Source organism: Periplaneta americana, chromosome 8, assembly GCF_040183065.1.
Source record: "Periplaneta americana isolate PAMFEO1 chromosome 8, P.americana_PAMFEO1_priV1, whole genome shotgun sequence".
In the NCBI taxonomy this organism is placed as follows: Eukaryota; Metazoa; Arthropoda; class Insecta; order Blattodea; family Blattidae; genus Periplaneta; species Periplaneta americana.
This window is the reverse complement of record NC_091124.1, coordinates 116,483,169-116,505,796: the sequence shown is the minus strand read 5'-3', so window position 1 is coordinate 116,505,796 and position 22,628 is coordinate 116,483,169. Positions and strand designations below refer to the sequence as shown.

The 22,628-nt window shown below is 33.8% G+C and overlaps 1 protein-coding gene and 1 non-coding gene across 5 annotated transcripts in view; one reads left to right on the top strand and one right to left on the bottom strand.

Annotated features, from left to right (window-relative positions):
- The window catches only part of LOC138704977 (probable multidrug resistance-associated protein lethal(2)03659), a 456,593-nt gene that overhangs the window by 133,528 nt on the left and 300,437 nt on the right, over positions 1–22,628 (bottom strand). For 3 of the 4 annotated variants that reach the window (XM_069833477.1, XM_069833479.1, XM_069833478.1), the window contains 7 exons: positions 17,782–17,892; positions 16,117–16,251; positions 12,555–12,768; positions 7,579–7,801; positions 6,163–6,319; positions 4,977–5,115; positions 1,361–1,471 (listed from right to left, as the gene is read on the bottom strand). In XM_069833477.1, coding sequence (XP_069689578.1) covers positions 1,361–1,471; positions 4,977–5,115; positions 6,163–6,319; positions 7,579–7,801; positions 12,555–12,768; positions 16,117–16,251; positions 17,782–17,892 — 1,090 coding nt within the window. Of the gene's footprint in view, positions 1–1,360; positions 1,472–4,976; positions 5,116–6,162; positions 6,320–7,578; positions 7,802–12,554; positions 12,769–16,116; positions 16,252–17,781; positions 17,893–22,628 lie in introns of those variants that run through there. The other variant, XM_069833480.1, reaches the window with a different exon arrangement.
- Positions 12,256–12,331, top strand: TRNAS-GCU (transfer RNA serine (anticodon GCU)). The gene has a single exon. It is a non-coding gene; the product is annotated as a tRNA-Ser (tRNA).

Here is a 22,628-nt window from a genome sequence, read left to right as displayed (position 1 = left end):
TTCTATTAGTAATAAACCATGTAGGCCACGAGTAACAAGAGGAATTTGTGATTAGTTAGTTTAGTTATCATTTTTATACAAAAATAACAGATCTAACAAATAGGTAGAACATACACAGATTCAATAATAAATGCATTGCAAGAACTGGAATGAAACCACGTAGTTATATTCTGCACTAGTATAACTTAAATATTACTTCAAATTAAATCAAAGTAGTACAATATCTTTTTAACATTTAAATAAACATACAATATCCACTGCCAGTGATAAAACTATGATACGGAACATATCTTCCAGAAGACTAGTGAATAATTTTGACAAGATTGGATCATCTTGCTTGACTTTCTTTCTAGTTTCAATTTGCTGCCCTTGATTTTGGACCAGCTTTGCTTTTAAATTTTACCGAGGATCCTGACTTATTTTAGATACTTTGGTTCTTCAATGCCTGAAGTGTCTCCACATGTTCCACGGAGTCGAATACTTATACAGTATAATTACCGGTACTAATAAAAATGTTTCAAGATAATGTGTGTTTTATTTTGTCAATCGTTTTCTACACCTAAAATCTGTCATAAACAGAATTAAATTAAATTAAATTAATTTTAACTTGGATCAAAGCTGTAGACTGAAAAATTTTAAGCCAATCATGACTGTAATACGGAGCATATTTCTGTAGCTTAAGTTATTACATTTTTAAAAATTACAAACTGATTTAAAATCAGTTTTATTAATTTAATGTAAAATATAAAATAGGATAATAAATCTTGCTAATGCATCTCTCTCAAACCCACACAAAGGGAGAGTGTATCCATGTTTCACCAACCCATGGAGAGGGAGGGCGGAATTCATGTTTGCCCTGGGTGACACAAACTCTAGTTGCGGTCTTAGGAACATATTAAGAAATATGAGAAATGACAACATCTTTTCATCATGATAGAACACTCAGATACTGGTACTTCATCATTTTGTTTCAGGATTCATCATGTCATTACAGAATCCAACTAATCATTGATTCAATAATTTCAAGGGAAAAATTGTTTCGGAGCCAGGTATTTATCCTGGGACTTTTGGCTGAGCGTGCCAACACCCTACCAACTGAGCTACTCAGGAACTTCACCCAAAACTGTCTCAATTTTTCTTTTTATACCCCAAAAAAATTGAGACTGTGTCGGGTGCAGTTCCTGGGTAGCTCAAATAGTACAGCACTGGCTCACTCAGTAAAAGATCCTGGGATTCATATCTGGCTCGGAAACAATTTTTTCCTTGAAATTATTCAAGTCTGCTTCACAGGGAGTTATATCTGAAAACCAGATTTGCAATCATTAGTTCAATACAGTTAACTAAGAATACTTTCACCTACCTGTAACCTGTTCACAGACACATAAGCTTCTGCAATTTGTGAAATTCCTTGTGGAAAAAAAACTGTCATTGTTTGCCTCAGTATCTGGTAGTAGGAAACCAATACAAAAACCTGCAAAATTCAATATGACAAGACTTAACTTAAAAAATAATATGTAACACCAATCCACAATCATTTTTTCAGTATAGAAACTACACATTCTTGTTTAATTTTGGTAAATTAATTTGCAAATTTTCAACAAAATTGATTATAGTTTTTAAGATACGTACAGTACATTCAATTTAAACATTGGCATGAATAAAAATAAAATACACTGCAAAATAACCAACAATAACCATCACTGATCTATGGAAAAAAAATCCGTCAATTGATGATATCAGCACTTCATCTTTGTAAAAATAATGGGGGTCAAACAACCTTGTTGTTGATGACAGTTTTTCACAATGGAAGAATTATAAAGGCATCTGAGAATCACTCAGTATCCACTGTTGGTTATCAGTAATTACTTTACAATTAGTAACAAATAGTTTGTGAATTGCTGATCGTATTCTGAGTTTGTACAATATTAATATCCATTTTTAGAGTTCATTTAGGAAGTGTAATCAAATTTAAAAAATATGATTAATACGAATATGTCCATATGATCTTTCCATAAGGTACCAAATCCATAATTTTCGAAAGATTAATTGAATCGCACTTTTTAGAAAGGAACTAAGTCAAAATTTGTCATTTTTATTTCTTCTGATGAAATGATTAATACTTCCAAGACGCAAAGATAAACAAAGGAAGGAACTTAAACAAACCTTTCCCTGTATCTCTAACATCGAGTTGATGTTTATATTACGGCACTGGTGCACTGGTATTTATTCATGAAAGTAAGTTCTTTTGCTCTCCTGAAAAATAGAACATTTTGACTTAGTTCCTTTCTAAAAAGTGCGATTCAATTATATACGGCAGCAAATACTCAACTTACCAGGTTTCGGAATCTGAAGACAAAAGAATTTTTGTCAAAAAGTAGCTAATCTGATATATAGATGTCAAAGTTTACATTTTAGAGCAAAACATAACATATCATCTTCAGTTTTTATAAAATAAAGTACTAAGTTCTATTCTAATGATGTGGCTGTGTGCTGTTATGCAGCCAACCAATGTATAGACTGAATATAGCCATGTTCTTATATTTTCAGTAATGACTGCCTTGTGTTATTCTGTGTAACATTTTTTGTGCTTCTTGTTGTATCTGTTTATGGTGAATTCTTAAAAATGGATTCATATATGAAGAGTCCACTGCAAAAAGAGGGAATGTCGTAAATTTGTGAAAAACGAGATGAAGGTTCAGTACTATATATCAAAGGGAGTAGAATACAGCACACTTTGTTGCACTGCAAGAGCGATGATAGTTCCAGATCTACATGGTGTTGACGAATTGGTATACAACACAAAAGGAGGAATGATAGAGCGAGCCTGTATAAAAATGGGTAATGTTATGGTATCACTGTATGATGCGGCTAAGGACTCATTTGTTCACGAGAATTATTTGTTCGTAGTGATGTTTAGACATTTTCTGCTGTGTGATTTATTGTTATTTTTTTAAGTTTAAAATCACGTCTAATTATGGCATCTTCGGAAGACAATGAAGATAAGTGCATCAGTCTGAAGACAATAAACACAGATGCAAGGAAACGTAAAAGTTACGGTAGAAGTAGTGATGAAAACGTTGAGGTTATCAACGCATTAAACTGGACCAGACTGCAAGTGCAAACGTTATCGGTGTTCTGAGGTCATTCCACAAAAAGAAATTAAACGTATTATTAAAGATTTTAACGCTTTGGGATCTGTGGATGAACAAAACGCATATCTATGCGAATTAAAAACCGTTCATTTGATTAAGAATCGTAGACCACGAAACCCAGAAGAAAGTGCTTTATTCCATGATAAGTCTTATTGATACAGAGTGAGAATCATCGAAGAAGATGGTACCAAAGACATTGCTGTATGCTATAAGGCATTCATGTCTTTACATGGCATTATCAAGAAACACATTCAGAATTTAAAAAAAAAAAAGCTCTAAAAACTATTGGGACACCACCGAAAGATCGACAAGGCAAATATGATCACAAACATTGCAGAAAACCAGAAGATGTTGCAGACAGTGTGGTCAAACATATCAACTCATTCAAGAGACGGCAGAGTCATTACCAAGCTGCGGATTTTTAGGCACTAAAACAGTTGAAAAAGGTAGGCAAAATAGGCATTCAAAATTCTAAAATAGGCATTTAAAAAGGCACTAACAATTTCTACTTGTGTGGACTGCTGGATAAAAAGGAAACAAATTACAGATAAAAAAATATCGAAGAATGGTCAATAAATTCAAGTATAATAATACAGATATTTAGGCAAATTGTAGGCATTTATAAGCTAATAGGCATTTACTATTTAAATAGGCAATTATAGGCATATAGAATTCGCATATAATACTCGCAATGCCTTAAAATGTATATTTAACCTAAAAGTTTGCATTTTCAGGCTATGGATTAAAATAGGCATATAGGCATAAATCCGCAGCTTAGTCATTATTACAGTAGGAAGAAAAGTGAAAGAGTTTATCTGCCAGATACCTAAATAGTAATAAAATATATGAAATGTACACAGAAGAAAAACTGCCACCTGTTTCACATGAATATTATGAGAGATTTAATATCGCATTTGGCTATCCACGCTGCAATATATGCTGTGCATGTGATAAGTATTAGACTAATGTAAAGATGTTTCAACAGATGTTATCTGATTCTTCCTTATCAGGAGATGAAAAACAAAACATTGAGAATCAGATGAAGACAGCACAAATGGAAAAATGAAGTTCATAAGCATAAAGCCGAAGTATTTTATGACAGAAAACGAAAAGCAAGAAAGAACAGCATGAAGAGTGGAATACGTGAAGCTATTGCTTTATGTATTTGAGAATGCTCACATGAAGCCATCTGCTTACCATGTTGTTCATGTTGACCAAGTTATGCTGAGAAACTGGACACTGTACTTGACACATTGCGACAAGACCCAACACTGAAATTGTTTTTTCAGTTAATCATCCTCGTCTAGCAGAGCACAGGTCCACATATAATGGAATGTGGGAAACTGCAGCATGGTTCCAACAAAAGGCTTACTTACATAAATTTAATAAAGGATACTCAGTTACGAAGTGGAGAGTTCCTTATACCTGAGAAGCTTTATCAAGGCAATAAATATAACTTTTACTTTTAAACTTTTCTAAAAGCAGATAAAGTAGTGCTACCAATAATAGTTCCTTTTATTTCAGAGGTGTCTTATGAGCAGACAGCGAATTTTCGGTCCTGATATTGAATGTTAGGCAGGGAAGTCGCTGAACTCCCTCTGTACACCAAGGGATGTGACGTCTTGTCGCAGTGTAGGAACCGAAAATCCGCCGTCTGCTTATGAGATGCAATTGGTATGACGTAGGTATGTTGGACTTGTTACAATAGCATGCATATAGTATTAGGTACAGTATATAGACTGTATTTTTATGATAACTATTATCTATAGCGCAGAGCATTATAGATACTGGTACATAATCATTCTTTCACAGATCAATTCTCACCTTCTCAGCTGTAATGTAGTTGCCTAGCAACACGTAAGACAGAACACTGATGAATAAGCTGATTCGGGTTGTGAACATGATGAACGAGAGAAGTATACCTCGCATGTAAGACGAATATTTGATTGCACAAATTTCAAACCTGGAACAGAATATTTGTTTTTTTTATTTAAATACCCTTTAAAACTGTGTTATACTATTTGAGGAGCATAGTATCAAAGTTAGGCAACTCCATTTTTTGCGATTTCGAGATACCGATTGTTTCTCACAAAATTTTGAATGCTGAATGTGATTCTGGAACTGTTTAGATTCAAAACGGACAGAACAGAGCGAAAATAGCACTTCATTGTGTGCTTTAGAATCAAAATGTAGACAACTCCACTGTGGCTTGGTTTCAAATTAGGACAATTCCTTCAGTAGCCAATGAGAAGCTCACATTCGTACCACCTTTTCCCATCACACATCGCAAATCCAGCATAGCTGATTGTTTATATAGGGGAAGGTTGTCTAAATTGGACCACTTTTCGTATTTTATTTTTTACTCATTAGAATATGTAATAAATTAAATTTATAATAATAATAATAATAATAATAATAATAATAATAATAATAATAATAATAATAATAATAATAATAATAATTTATTTATTATTAATATTTGTGTGCTGAATAACAGCCAGAGGCCAATTATAGTTCAGCACAATACACAAACAGAAGATACAAAGGTGCAAAAACAAATAAATAATATCTTAAATAAACAAAAACATACATAAATAAAATTGAAAACAAGAACAGTAAATAATAATAATAATAATAATAATAATAATAATAATAATAATAATAATAATAATAATATAATTCACAGAATTTATTTTGTTTTAAACGATCTCAAACATCGAAACAAGCAATGGCAATAATGTAAAATAGTAACTCTGGTGTGAACTGATTAGCTCCAGAAATTAATACATGTTTGGTGAGGAAAAGGTAAATATTACATAAAACCAAGTTTAGGTAACACTAGAGAGAAAGGAGGAGAAAAAATGAAAAATATAATGTAAAATCTATTCCCAACAGAAATTACAAAAATGCATGCTCTAGGAAATGTGACAATGTTTTGTTCAGAAATATACATGAAAAAAATTGGTTAATTGTTTAATTCTAGAAATGAATTAATTTTTGTGTTACTTACTTGCGAGCACTGTTGACCAGTTTAGCAAACGGTATCTCCCAGGTGTACATTTTAATAACCTGAATGCCCAAGATGATCTCATTCATCAATCGTACACGTTCGTCTGTTCTAATTGCAGTTTTTAAACGATATTCTGATGATTTCTTTCCCAAGAAACCTTAGAACAATACAATATATTAATTAAACATTCCTTGTGCTCCAATATCAATACCTGTAAGTCTTGCAAATCAATTATCATCCGTTAAAAGATTCCATTACATATCTATAAATTATTCAATGACCAATTTCCTCCTTCACAATGCCACATGTCAGTAAGAATATAATAATTTTATTACAATGGAGTAGAAATCAATAAAAGAAAAAGGTTCAAACGAAATCATTTTGTCACTAAAACCAGAAAGGAAAGTCAGTACAGTACTTTTAAGATAATACTAATTTTAAAGAACAATTCTGTGATTCATAGCAAATGATAACAACAAAACTCTAAACTGCCATTTCAATCCCTGGAATCACATATAAAAGAAATTACCATCTAACTAAAACAATTTCTTGGGTAGTAGAAAATGTGAAAATAAATAACATAGTGATAATGTAGTTACATTATGCCTTTCAGCACGTGTTAGTATCTTTTATTGGTCCTTTAACTCCCACCGGTTATATGTCTCGCATACCAATGCCTGTAGAGGAGAGGACAATTCTATGGACGCACGCACATACACACAAGACATCGACACATCTGTACACTTCTCCTAGCCTGGGATCAGCAGAGCATAGGGTCCTCCATTGAGACACATATAGTATACAACATACCCAAGGCAGGATTCGAACCTGCGAACCTTTGAACCGCACTGCATAAGGAAAACACGCCTTAGACTGTGTAGTCACCCGGCCCAGTCAACATGTTTTCAAATTACACACTACAATGTCCCTTTCCTTTCAATTTTTCTCCTCGAAATAGTGACGCACACTGTCTTCCATGATGCCAGGTCCAGATTGTAAATCTTTTCTTTTTAAGTATGATGTTCCCATTATGATTGTACTCTCAATGAATCTCTTGCATGTTTTTCTGGTATTTATTTCAAACAAAATTATTTGTTCTTTTACTACAATTCTTCTGGTTCTATCATGAAGCATTTATAATAATAAATAAAAACATTAACGGTAATATAGGTACTCGATTTCTATCATCATCATCATCGTCGTCGTCGTCGTCGTCGTCATTGTCATCGTCATCGTCATCGTCATCATCATCATCATCATCATCATCATCAATTCATATTGTATCACATGTGTGATAAAGTTCTTTACAGCATTGTTTAATTATTTATAGCCTACCAGTACTTTATAACTGTTACAGTTACATAAGTGCAAGTTCATCTTGGAGCTTCATGAAAAAGTATGTATGAGGGTTGTCACCTTGGAGAGGTATAAAGAGAAGCAGAGAAGCAACTCCAATCACAGCAGAGACTCCAACTTCGTTCCACATGAAATATGTCACTACACACGTTTCTATGGGACCAACCCACAGATAATGAAGGAACACAAGTGCCACATCGAAGCGGTTCACATCATTGGACATCAGATTCACTACCTGGCCAGTTGTCGTGTCCCCAAGAGCTGTCATGCTTAGTCGTAGTGCCTGGAAAATGTAATAAATAAAATAATAACTTTATATTATGAACTACTGTGGTAAAACATCTCTCTAATTGTAGAGATTGTGTACATTATAATTGAATTTCTTGTTTGTATGCAATGAACTATAGCAAAAACTAACAGTGGAGAAGATGAATTTTATTTGGAAAATAAAGACATGCATTCGACACTTTCATATTCCTCAAAAAGAATTGTAGAAGAAAATCACTCTATTCGAATCTGCTTCTGTTGTTTAGTCAACTGTACGAACCTCACAAGTGACACCAAAAGACACAACTCATGAAGCAACTAAGCTAGGAGATAATGGGGTAGGGTGGCCAGTTCTTTTCCCCCAATCTGCTTCTAAGGAAGATAAATGTAAACTGAAGCGGATCTCTGATACATAATTAACGAAAAATTGTAGTCTACTAACAATGAGATTGAAATGACCAACATCATCAGGAATATAGGTAAAAAAAAAAATAATAAATAAATAAATAAATAAATAAATAATAATAATAATAATAATAATAATAATAATAATAATAATAAACAATAACAATAACAATAATGGTGAAAATAATAACAATATTGTAATAACAGCTACACCCAACACATAATGAAATATTAAAAATGTAAATTATGCAAAATTCGGAAGTGAATGTGAACAAATATTCATACATAATAAAAGATGTAATAAATTTAAAGTAACAAATCTCACCAAAGGCTATGTATTCCAATAGGCAAAGACATTATTTTTCCAGACTTTATCAATAATTCAAAGAAAATTTCATAATCTAGCAAAAAAATGTAACAAAATTGAAAGTTTAGGCCCTAAATGCATAAAACGAATAAAATCAGTTGTATTACAAATTGAATTAATTCAAATATGTAGTCACGTCAAGATACGCAGTATCATCACCTGTCCTGGATTTCTGATGAGAGAATCTGGCAATTCTGTGTTGTTCATTTAATTGAAAGTCATTTTTCTTTTCCAAAGCACTTTAACTTCGTTACTGCAGACGAGTGGCACAGGTCTATCAGCTTGGCATCCTGAGTTCTCTTAACCAACTGATCCGATCCACAGTGCCTGCCGAAATCTCCTCCGTATAACACTGCATAACAAATTTTAACTTTTTTTTTTTTTTTTTTTTTTTTTTTTTTTTTTTTTTGCGCTGGGCATGTGATACACGTTTTCTATATAATTTGAACCTCCTGAATACGAATATGACAATAAAAAACAGTTGTTGGTTACGATCAATGGAAATTTTCTAATTTATATCTATTCAAAATAATGCTTTATATAATGACAATAAGGTTAAATAGTCACTGTTCAGAAGATTACAGCTTTCTTTTTCTGCATTTCATTATATACTGGGAATCAGATACATCATTAGCTAAAGTCCAACAATAGTCTGCTAGCATAATGGTACTCCACTGTCTTTGGTATCTTTTTTCCATAGTTGAAATTTCTTATCATGCTCATCACTGAAATCGCCACAATTCTCGGGGAAAAAGTCAAGATGAGAGTGAAGAAAGTGAATTTTCAGGGACGTGTTACAACCCATAGTTTCATATGCCAACAGTAAATTTTGCACTAGTTCTTCATAGTTCTCACTTCTACGGTTACCCACAAAATTCAATACAACCTCCTTGAATGCAATCCAGGCAGCTCTCTCTTTTCCTTCCAACAAAGATTCTAAGTGGCTGTCCTTCATTATTTCTCTAATTTGTGGTCCACTGAAAACTCCCTCTTTTAGTTTTGAGTCACTAATAGCAGGACATTTTTCCTGGACATGTTTAAATGCTTCAGTTTTATGATTCATCCCTTTAATAAAATTCTTTGTTAATGCTAACTTAATGTGTAAAGGGGATAAAATTAGTTTACTTTGAGGTACAAGGGGTTGATGTATAATATTTTTCTTCCCTGGTTCTAGTGATTGTCGTGTTAGCCATACTTTTATTTTATAATGCTTATCTCGAGCATGATTGTCCCACTTGCACAGAAAGCAGCAAAAATTTGTGTAGCATAATTGTTGCATTCCAAGAAGCAATGCTACAACCTTCAAATCCACACATACAAACCATTCGTACTTTGAATATTATCATTAAAGTACACTTCAAAGAAATACTCGTCTTACATAGAATACCAACACCACGGAAATCTCCTGGTAAACTGAAGCAATTTCATACGGCGTACCTGTTTCTCCCCTCCCCTCTCAAATGGAACCAAAAATGGCAATAAAACAATTTCCGATTCTAGAAGTGGTTTTGACTGGGTGGTATCTTGCAAATTATAAACTACAGTAATGCCATTAAAGCGCACAGTGAAAGAAATACACATCTCAAGTAAAATCAGATAAATTCAAATGAATTCATACCAGAACCTGTTTCACCCCTCCAAATAGACTCATAAATGGGCAATAAAATAATTTCCGTTTCTACAAGTGCTTCTAACATGGTGGCCTACTTATACTAACATTGTTTTAACATAATGGAGTCGTCACATTTGTAAAACAAAATAGTTACACACGAAATACGGTGATTTTTTAAATAAAATGAATAGAAAATGAATTATATTGTGCATCTCGAAAACCCGAACTGATGGAATATTTTGCTTGTTATTTTTTAATTCAGGAGGTCGAAATTAGTAAGAATTGGTTAGTTTTATGTCTGGCGCAAAAGGACTGTTGACCAGTGTTATCAATTGCCTACTACCTGAATTTTAGACATACATGTCACATAGTACACTGGCTCCAAAAAGTATTAGCACATCCCATTTTGTTGTAGTACTGGATTCAATTTAGGACAACTGAAAAAGTAGTTTATATATATGGACAAAGATAAGTAGTTAAACGATTTTAATTACGAAATTATTCAATGACACGATACCATAAACAACCTTTCCAGAAATTAAAAATATAGTATTAGAATTACAAAAAAATTGACACAGTGACGTCATCGTACGTTTCTGCCATTTAAATAGAATTAAACACAAGGTCATGTTTCTATATCTTCGCCAAGGGTTGTTTACCAGTCAGTTGTAAGTCTGGTATGGTTACTGTCAACATGGGACTGAAGAAAGATGAACATTCATCCTCTGTTCGAGATAAAGTTGTGTTACTGCACTCACAAGGAAAAAAGTGACAGAAAGATAGGTAGAATACTTTCTAGAAACTTCTCTACTGTAAGATCTATAATACATAAACACAGGGAATAAGGATCCACACGAAACAAGCAGAGATCTAGTTGCCCATGAAAATTCACATATCGAGAGAAAAGAACCATCATACATTTAGCCCGAAAGAAATCTACAAAAAATTTTGCCTCTTTAGTTGCTGACAGTGCAACAACATCTAACAAGACAGTAAGTGCTCAGACAGTACGAAAAGTCTTGAATAATGCTGATATTCATGGCAGATCTTCCAGCAAAAACCATGTATTTCCGAGGTAAACAGGAAGAAACGCCTTGAGTTTGCCAAGGAATATTGTGGAAAACCATTGCAATTCCGGGACACTGTCATATTCTCAGATGAGTCGAAGTTCAACTTGTTCGGTTCTGAAGAACGGAAGAAAGTGTGGCGAAAACCTAACACAGAATTGCAGCAGCAGCAGCAGCAACACATAGTTCCAACAGTAAAACTTGGAGGTGGGCATGTTGTGGTTTGGAGATGCATGGCATTCTCGAGAGTTAGAAGTCTGGCCTTTATTGATGGAGAAATGGATGAGTACAAATTCACTGGTGTGTTGCGGGATATTTTGTCCAACAGTGTGCACAAGCTCAGCCTGGATGGGGTCTTCCACTTCCAATAAGATAACGACTCCTGAAAGCTTAAGAGGGTTCTTGGATGTATGATCTGAAATTTCCTCTAAAACAACGAGAAATTTGGTTCATTCATTGCCGAGACGACTGGAATCTGTTATCTGTGCTAATGGCTTGCACACATGATATTGAAAATACATTAAAGAAATCTATAATGTGCCAATACCTTTCTTGAAATCAGAAAATGGATTTTCTTTTGTAAATAATTATTTTGTGTTATTGTTGTAATTTCAGTGAAAGATTTTTAATTTTACATTATATTAAAGAATAAACATATAATTTCTTAAACTTGCCTTTTATACAGATCTTATAGGAAAAATATCGTGTGCCAATACTTTTTGGTGTCAGTGTATATAGAAGCGTATATTTCAGTGACTTTAGGATCATTTTCAACAACAGTTTTAGATCACTGTTAACACTATATATTATCTGAGGATCTTATCATTCTATATTGAATGTTGTGTATTCTATGACTTTGTATAGTCATCACGTAAATATTATTAATGAGTGTGAACAGTGATCTAAAACTGTTATTGAAAATGACTATAAAGTCACTGAAATATGTGCTCCTGTATTATATGTCTAAAATGCAGGTAGTAGGCCAATGACAATTGGAAGGAGGAGAGTTTGGTTGGTGCTCGGCATAGCTCAGTTGGTTAAGAGCACTCAGCATGCTAAGCTGAGAGGTCCTGGGTTCGATTCCCAGTGCCAGAACGAATTTTTTTCCATTAATAGTATTTACGTGATGACTACACAAAGTCATGGAATACACAAAATTCAATAGAGGATGGTGAGGTCCACAAATAAGAATATATATGATTTAAGAAGCTAACCTATAGGCTAATCATTAAGTTAGTGCACTAAAAGGACGCCCCTGATAACTATTATTATTATTATTATTATTATTATTATTATTATTATTAACTACAATATTCACCTTGCGATAAATGAGAGAGCAACAGGCAACACGTATCTTCATGCCCATGTGAAAAATTGCCATCATGTACGGATGTATTACAAAGATGTTGAGCCCTGAACACAACACGATTCCTGCTGCAGATAGGTAGGCTGCTTCTTTGGAGATGTTCGAGTCCGTATTCGAGCCACTGAAGTATCGAACAAGTCGGCCCAGGAACAATGGTTGAGATACCCTACAATGGAAATGTAACCTTAAAAAAATGTAATCATAATAATCACCAGGATGATGGTGAAGTAAAATGTATTTTGAAAGGTGAATTCTTTATGAAAAATATAAACAATATAGTAACACCCACTTGATGCACATTCTTCCAGAAACCTCATGCCTACATGCACAATGTATTTATAATAAGTAGCTACAGTTTATAAAAAATCACGTAAAAATCGAAATATAAAGGAAGAAATTATTTTCATCATTCTCATATTCGCACCTCATGCAAAATCTTGGGGAAAAAAATGAAACAAATACGGTACTTATAAAATGAAGTTACGTACAAGGCATTACAAGAAATGCAAGGAGACATCATACAAGGAATCAGAATGCAAAACTTGGTTCATTGAGGTATGGAGTGCAGTAAAATAAATTAATGGGACACAGCCTACGTTATTTATTCATGATAATAAATGTAAACATATTAGTAAAAAAACATCACGAGACAGATTACAAAATGTAGGTCAGCAATGACAATGCAATTAATGTACATACATCTACTTTAAGGTTTAAGGAATGACGAAGAAGAGGACGAGGAATGAAAGAAGAGAAACAAGAAAGACAGGAATGGGAAGAGTGAAAGTGAAGGTATACAAGGTGGACAGAGAAAAAAGGGGAGGAAGGAGAAAGAATAAGAGTAGAAAGAGAAGCAGAGAGAGAGAGAGATAGAGAAAGAAGAGAAGACGAGAAGAAAAGTAATAATGCAAGGAGAAATAAAAGGAAGAAAGGAGAGGAGAGTCATTTCATGTCAAAGCAGATGATACAATATATTGATAAAAAAAACAATTACATATTTGTGAACTAATGACTATAAGTTTCCGATCATTTATCATTAAGTACAGTGACAATATGTCAGAAATAGCCTGTCGTTTGGCTATGTGGTAGCACATGCTGTTCCCAACCAACTGGTCTAAGGTTGGATTCCCGATGTGGACAATGGAATAAACTTATCTTCCGTCCATGGAACGGGTATTTGATCGTTGTCTTGCAATTGTCCTATGATGTTTCAGTGGTGGCTGTGCGTCATGCCAATCCCATAACCAGGGAGGCCCGCATTTGTGAGATGTCTAGTGCATTATCAGAGAATCTACCTCCCTTGCCTACAGTGTTATGGAAGTTGGATAAGAAGAGAGGGTTAAGTAGAATACGAAAGAAGAAATAAGTCAGAAACAGAAATACAGTAAAATCCCTCGTAACCGGCACCCAAATAACTAGCAGTACCAAAACAACGGCACTTTTGGCTGGGTAAAAAAAAAATGTTTAAATCTGCCACATTGGCACAGTCTGGGCTGTCAGTTTTGCCACATTAGTAATCAGCAAAGGACGGATCAGAGTGATTGTTCTTACAAGTTTACTAACCATTTACTGTAGTCTGTTTATGTTGAAACTGAGACGGTGACTCCAGAAGTATACAACGGGCACGTACCTGCAATGTCCGTACAGGTGTATCAAAAGAATGCGTACACTGTGCTGTACATGACGGCTGTGAATTTGTACTCCGTTATAAAACACTACATTGTATTTACGTGTAAAGTGAATACTACGTAGTCTGTGTATTGCAGTGGACAATAATGTACATGCAGAGATTGTCGAAAGTGAACGTTCTGCGTCTCTCACTTAAACAAAAATTATATCGTGAGAACCTTGTTTCGACATCGTAAGACGTAATAGGTACATACAAGTAATATACTATATCAGGAATATCAATATCAATGTCTGATATATTTCTTTCACTGTTTGATTTGGAGGATTCTGTTTGTTTTTGCAGCAACACATCTCCACACCACACATGATTGAAAAACTATGATTTTTTGCTAACACATTTTGAAGAGTCTCGTTCACTTTTTTCGTAACTTCTTCGGATTCTCTGTGATATCTGCTGTTGCAGTGCCTTTCTAATTGCCATTTTTTCTTAGCTCTTAACATCACTTTACATATATTACACGTAATTATTTCTCCTTCATTGCCGAAGATATTACCTCCAAACTGGTGTACAAGCGTTCACTTTGTACACGTTTTTCCTTAGGCATTCTGACAGTTTATAAATACTGTAACAACACAAATACCACACTCGTGTTCCTAACTGTTCTGTTTAACTGTAGGCCCACTACTATGCGTACTGCGTAGTTCATCGGTTACCTCGTATTCCCAAATAATAACTTCGCATTTGTTTTCACTAGTAGTAGCATAAGCCACCTGTTTGCGAAGCGGAACGTAATGTTCCTACTACATGCTGTATAATTCTTTACCTTCTGTCTGTACCTAGGGAACACGTGCCGAGACATTCTGCTCTCTGCATCAGTAACATGAAGTCACAGAACCTGGTCACTCTGATCCGCCCTCTGGTAATCAGTAAATATTCGAACCTATAATTAGTGTATTATTTGTGTTGTGTGATGAGTTTTAATAAAGAAAATCCACACAGCTTTTATGTTTATTTAATTATGTTCTGGCCATCAGTGTTGCCACATTAGGAAGTTGGCACGAACTTTCATTTTCAGTGAATATACGAAACTAAAATTAGTGTAGGCTATTATTTATGTTGTGTGATGTTTTTTAATAAAGAAAATCCACACAGTTTTTATGTTTATTTAATTATGTTCGGGCTGTCAGTGTTGCCACAATAGGAAGTTCGCACGAACTTTAATTTAGTGTATTATTTGTGTTGTGTGATGTGTTTTAATAAGGAAAATCCACACAGTTTCTATGTTTATTCAGTTATAAGCAAGTGATAGAGAAATAACCTTCACATGACTGCAGTTTCAACATATGGCACCATGAAATGCGAACTTTTTTTTGTATATACCGATATTTATTCAATTATCTGACAAAATCTCGTATCTGGAACTAGCCTGGTCCCTTTGGTGCCAGATAAGAGGGATTCCACTTTAAAAAGGAAGATAAATGTCAATTTTGTAAGTCGAATAACACTGAAATTGAGTTGTGTATTAAAGAAAAAGATATATGTTTTATAATTTTTACACACAAATTTATGATTAATTTGGAAAGAGTCACGTGTCATGGTCCTTCAATGTTATATAGAATGACTCAGGGATGATATAAAGAACAAGCAATATACTATACCAGTGCAAAAAAAATTTCTTTATACTTATTCTTGCCCAGTATCACTCGAAACTTACAAACATATCAATATCATGTCTAAATTAAAATACTAATAATAATAATAATAATAATAATAATAATAATAATAATAATAATAATAATAATAATAATAATGACGATCTGAGAAAGAGAAAAGTAACCAATGTTTGGAGATATAATAGTTTCCATACATATATAATTTTCATACCTGAGAAGAACTTCCATTACAAACAGGATGAAACCGTAGATTAAAATTCTGACACCAAAGCAACGAATGATGATGCGTATCAGACTTGGCTTCTTATTCCTTTGCGCTGAATGTATCACTTCCTCTTCCCAAAATCTGTTTGGAAAAAGTAAGAAATCACAGCAATTTTTTTGTTGATCTGTTTACCAAAACTCTCAAGACATCCAAGAAATACATTGAACTGAAGTCATCAGTTATAAATAATACGAGGCATGATCAAATGAAACCCTCCAAGCCAATTTATACATTTATTTATTAAGGTACCAGTACCAGTACATAATAAGAATGATAGTCATAGAAATATCATTGTCTATGGATGCATCAACACAGTCGGTTCCCTTATAAAAAAAATCATCATAGACATTCACACGGACATCCCATTATGTGGAAGGTATCGGATGTCAGCAAGAAAAGCCCATTTAAGCACTGCGGTCTTCTTCTTCACCATCTGTGCAGAATCCAAACTAATGAAAGTCACATAGTAACAAATCGGGAATGCAAACTGATTGACCCAGAATCTTTTGTTATAAATTGAATCACTGCTCGGATTTGGAATAACACTACTATGTTAACAGGAGCCTGACAACAACATACTTCCTGTGTATAGAACAAAATTGTTCTTGATTGCTCTTTGCAAGCACATACGTTGCTTCGAGGTCACCAGACCACATGAAGCAGAACAAAAATGGGTTTCCATTTGCTCATGTGTGTGTGTGTGTGTGTGTGTATGTCATATATAGGGTTCCCAGACATCCTGTTTTTCGCTAATGCGTCCTGTTGTCCCGAGAAAAATTTTCAGGACAGCTTTCCATCCCGTATTTTAGAGTTCTAAACTGAGAAAAAACGGAAAAGTTACAATGTCTATTCTATATTACAAATTACAAATACCACACTTCATCATAGCAGGTGACTGTAAATGGACTATTATGAAACAATATTATTGTGAGTTATTAATTTCTCAAGGCGAATGATGGCAACACCAAACATTTAGATGAAGTCTAGGTGGATCTTTTTAAAAGGACTGAAGGAGAACTCTCAAATCTGAAGAGGGTAGTGGAGTTCATTATGTGATAACAAATGTGTGTGTCGAAAGGTTATTTTCTCGCATGAAAGCTCTATGGACTGATGAGAAAAACAAATTGTCTGTAAAAACAGTAAAGTCAATGCTTGTTGTAAAATCATTCTTCAGTGAGGTCTGTGTTGCTTTTCATGACATGATTCTTCAAAATAAGCAATTGTTAAGTGAAATTCATTCTTTAAAGAAGTATTACAAGGCCAAGGCGGATTGATTTATAAGAATATTGTCACGTGAGTGACTTAGTGTAGGCTATTTTGTAGCTATTTCTGTAATAATTTAGTAAAAACAATTTGAAAGCAACTTACATAAGGAAGCTTAAACTTAATGCAAATATGCTCCCTAATAATTTTGTTTGCTATTTGTTTACTTACCGGTACCCTTAGTTAGTAAAGTGTTTGTGTAGTAAACTTTACTACACACACACTTTGAAAGATTGGCATATTTTATGGATGCACATACTAAATTTACTCAGTGATAACTGATAAGTGTCCCGTATTTTTTTCTGGTATGTCTGGGAACACTAGTCATAAAATATTTATAAAACTTACTTTTCAAATTTATCTCCAAGATAATCCGATTTGTGCTCTTTTAAAGGTTCATATATATCAGTAACTTCCAAGTCTCGCTTGTAACCCTTTCTGAAAACATCCAGAATCCACCTGAAATAAAACACAATTATTGAAGTTAATACAAGAATTCACATTTGGTACATGTAATTGAGGACTTCACCCGAATAACGGCGTATAACCTTATATGCCCGTTTTCCGACGATCAAGGGATTAGATAGTTGAATGCATATAGTACACTGTAGTAAATTTTCGTAAATCTAGCTTCAATATGTAACACATGACACAATGTTACGTGTTTACGTTAAATGAGTGGACGCACCTACTACAGTGGCAGTCACATGCTGTTGCAAGCCATACTGTAGTAGGCTAATATTCCATGTTTAGGCCTACTCCAGGTTGTCAGTTGCAGCAGTGAATCATGACCGAAAATATGGGAAAAAAAGAAGCTTGTGAGCAAAACTAAATGGAAAACCGAAGAAAGCAAAATTAATAGAAACAGTGGCAAGTCATACACAACTTGTACAGGCAAGCAAATGGAAGAGAAGTCATTTACACCTGTAAGAAGATGATGTATGAAAATGTGTACACATGAAATTTCAAAGGACGATTAACTCTCTATTTTTAAACGCTTTTGGGACATGGATTCGAAATTAGAACAATATCATTTTATTACTTCTTGACTTAAAAGAGTGAATCTAAAAACTAAGAAGCTTCAGTCTTTCAAGAATAGGGATAATGTTTGGAAAGATAGTGTTTTCTGTAATGAAGGTAAAAAAAATTGATGTTGTTAAAACTTTCTATTAAGTCTATTGCAAATTTCAGAGAAACGATTAACAACAGTTCAGAATAAACTGGATTCCGGTGACATCCTCAATGATAAAACGGGTACACACTTAAATCGTTCTCATATAATCATGATGCAAAAGTATAAACAACTGCAATACACTACATCAGGGGTATTTTCAGCTTGAACCTCATAATCTGCATCATTTGTGTCCTTCAAGATTTGGAAGATGGGAATGGAAGTGTCGCAGCTGAAACTTTTTTGAGTCCAACACAAATGAACCCAGTGCCTTTGAAACCCTCCAAGGCGGAGGACTGAAGAGATCTCTTACAGTTTTTAGATGAAGATAGCCAAAGTTGGCTGAACTCAATGCTGAATAAAGTCGGGAGATCATCACACAATGGTAAAGATGACTCTAGCAACAATAGTGATCATGTATAAAGAAGAAAAAGACATAAAGACAAGAAACCCATAAACTAAAAATTTAATGTTATTTTGTAGCCCTACTTGTGTAATTATTCAATATTTTTATTTAGTATGGTATGGTAAATGTATATTTTATTTTGTTGAATTTATTTTATTTTACTTTTCAAGACAAAATTATTAATAAAGTACGAGATGTTCCCATATATAATTAATTTTCATGCAAAGTTAGACACCTAGGACATCAGAATAATTAAAAACGGTACTAAAACATATTCCATTTTGAATCTGGCGTACACTACTTTTAACACTTGAATATAATTAATTGATTAACTAGTGGACTTACTCGTGTTAATTATGTAAGATTTGTCTGGCTTACAGCTGTTTCAGTGCTTCACGCACCATCCTCAGAGCCTACTAGATCACGGCGTCATCTCGACTTCTCTGCCTGTTATGTGGGTGTGTTTGATTATTGAAAGGTGTTAAAGAGTGGAATCAAATAGTGTGTGTGTACTGAAATTGATCTGTGTGTTGAGAATTTGATCGGGGTGTGTTTGTATATTTCGTATTGTTCTAGTGTGTTGAGTTTTTGGTTCTTGGGTTGTATGTGTAGGATTTCCATGTCCGTATTTATGTTATTGTATGTATGGTTAGCATTGGTTATGTGATCGGCGTATGTAGATGTATTGTATCCTCTGGTTATTGCTTTAATGTGTTCTTTGTAGCGTGTTTGGAATGATCTGCCTGTCTGTCCTATGTAGAACTTATCGCAACTATTATATGTGAGTTTGTATACACCTGTGTGGTCGTATTTATTTGTTTGTGTTTTTTGTGTGTTGAGATGTCTTTGTAGTGTGTTTTCTGTTCTGTATGTTATGTTGTATTTCTGCTTTCTGAATGAAGATGCGATCTTATGTGTGCTTTTGTTTTCATATGTTAGTGTGATGTATTTCTTGTGTTCTTGTGTTTGTGTTGTGTTTTGCGTATTTTTGTGTTTGTTAAGTTTTTGTTTTGTCTTTCTTATGATGTTGTCTATTATGTTTGGATTGTATCCGTTTTCTTGTGCTATGTATTTGATTGTGTTCACTTCTTCATTGTAGTGTTGTTGGCTCATGGGTATGTTGTGTGAAATAGTTTTGCTTTGTTATGATGTCTGTGATTTCGATGATTTCTTCGATGTATTCTTGTGGTGTGTTGTAATCTATGAGCATTTGTTTTAGTATCTGTAATGTGTCCTGTATTGGTATATTAGTGTATAAGTTGGTGATATCGAAAGATGCTAGTGTTGCAAAACTATTTCACACACAACAACAAATACTACACCCAAACAGAAGGATTGCCAATGGGATCACCCTTATCCAGCATACTAGCAGAGATAATTTTACACAACATAGAACAAACATACATACTCAACAATGAACACAACAAATATGCAGACAACATAATATACTGGCACAGATACATAGACGACATACTCATACTATACAAAGGAAACAAAAGACAAATACACAAACTACACCGATACATAAACAAATTACACCCAAAACTTCAATACACACTAGAACTTTGAAAACAACAACTCCACAAATTTCCTAGACATCACCATAACAAAAATCGACAACAAACACACCTACAAAATATACAGAAAATCAACCACCACCACCACACACATACACAACACATCTAACCACCCCATACAACACAAACATGCTGCATTCAGGACAATGGTACACAGATTACTCAACATACCCATGAGCCAACAACACTACAATGAAGAAGTGAACACAATCAAGTACATAGCACAAGAAAACTGATACAATCCAAACATAATAGACAACATCATAAGAAAGACAAAACAAAAACTTAACAAACACAAAAATACGCAAAACACAACACAAACACAAGAACACAAGAAATACATCACACTAACATATGAAAACAAAAGCACACATAAGATCGCATCTTCATTCAGAAAGCAGAAATACAACATAACATACAGAACAGAAAACACACTACAAAGACATCTCAACACACAAAAAACACAAACAAATAAATACGACCACACAGGTGTATACAAACTCACATATAATAGTTGCGATAAGTTCTACATAGGACAGACAGGCAGATCATTCCAAACACGCTACAAAGAACACATTAAAGCAATAACCAGAGGATACAATACATCTACATACGCCGATCACATAACCAATGCTAACCATACATACAATAACATAAATACGGACATGGAAATCCTACTCATACAACCCAAGAACCAAAAACTCAACACACTAGAACAATACGAAATATACAAACACACCCCGATCAAATTCTCAACACACAGATCAATTTCAGTACACACACACTATTTGATTCCACTCTTTAACACCTTTCAATAATCAAACACACCCACATAACAGGCAGAGAAGTCGAGATGACGCCGTGATCTAGTAGGCTCTGAGGATGGTGCGTGAAGCACTGAAACAGCTGTAAGCCAGACAAATCTTACATAATTAACACGAGTAAGTCCACTAGTTAATCAATTAATTAAAACATATCGTTGCTGGAAAAAGGGTGCATACAAAGTTTCGTATTATATTTACTTACTAATAGTAGAACACACTATTTGCTGTTATGTTTCAATAATTTTATTTTAAATATTCTCAAAATTATTTAACAGTAATGAAAAGCTTTTTCGTAGCAACTATAATGAACCTGACAGCTTACAAACATTGAAATTAGTTTATATCAGAACTACATTTTGCTGTATACGCCCTTATTCGGGTCATGTCCTCAATTATAAGTAATGCCAGACACAAATGGACCAAGTATCCAAGGAGTACCGGTACTGTAATTCTTTTTCCCTGCCAGCAATTCACCCACTATAGTTTTATGCGCAATCCAGAAAACAAAGGTTCATTTTCCTGTTTGGAAGCATATAAATTATTCTCTTGTGTGTATCTTTTCAATATAATGCTCCAGTGCATGCCGTTCAAAATTACTGATTTTTTACATTATTTAGCCATAAAGTAGAATACCTACCTTCATTACTGTTGCACATAATTTTTCCCCTAACAATATTAATAATAAGTATACAGAATAACTAAGATGAAGTCTCTTGGTTTTTAAAGGTTCAATCGCTCTCCTAATAAATCACCTCAGATGATAAACTTGTTTAATGTAATCTCATTATGTATCTTGTTTTTATTTAATCTATGTATGTTAGTCTATTTATTTTAATGTCTTCTAAACTGAAAATATATTATGTATCTTGTTATTTATTAATAGTTTTACTATTTCCTTGAAGAACTTAAGAATGTTAAAATTAAATTCATATTAGAAATCTTGTGCGTGCATGCATGCATGTGTGTGAGGGTATCTAATGACGAACCTATAATCTGTAATAGATTGTACAGAGAATAAATAAATACAATACAATACAATAGTTCAAGAAATATACGAGTTAGCATTTGGAATATGATACAACAATTCTGAATTTTTAACGCAATTAAAACATATGTACCTATTAAAAATTACTGTAAGTTTAAAAAATACAGCAATTTAGAAAATTTACTTTGTTGACTGTTGAAAAAAAATTCTCTCTCTCTTATATGATTGGATG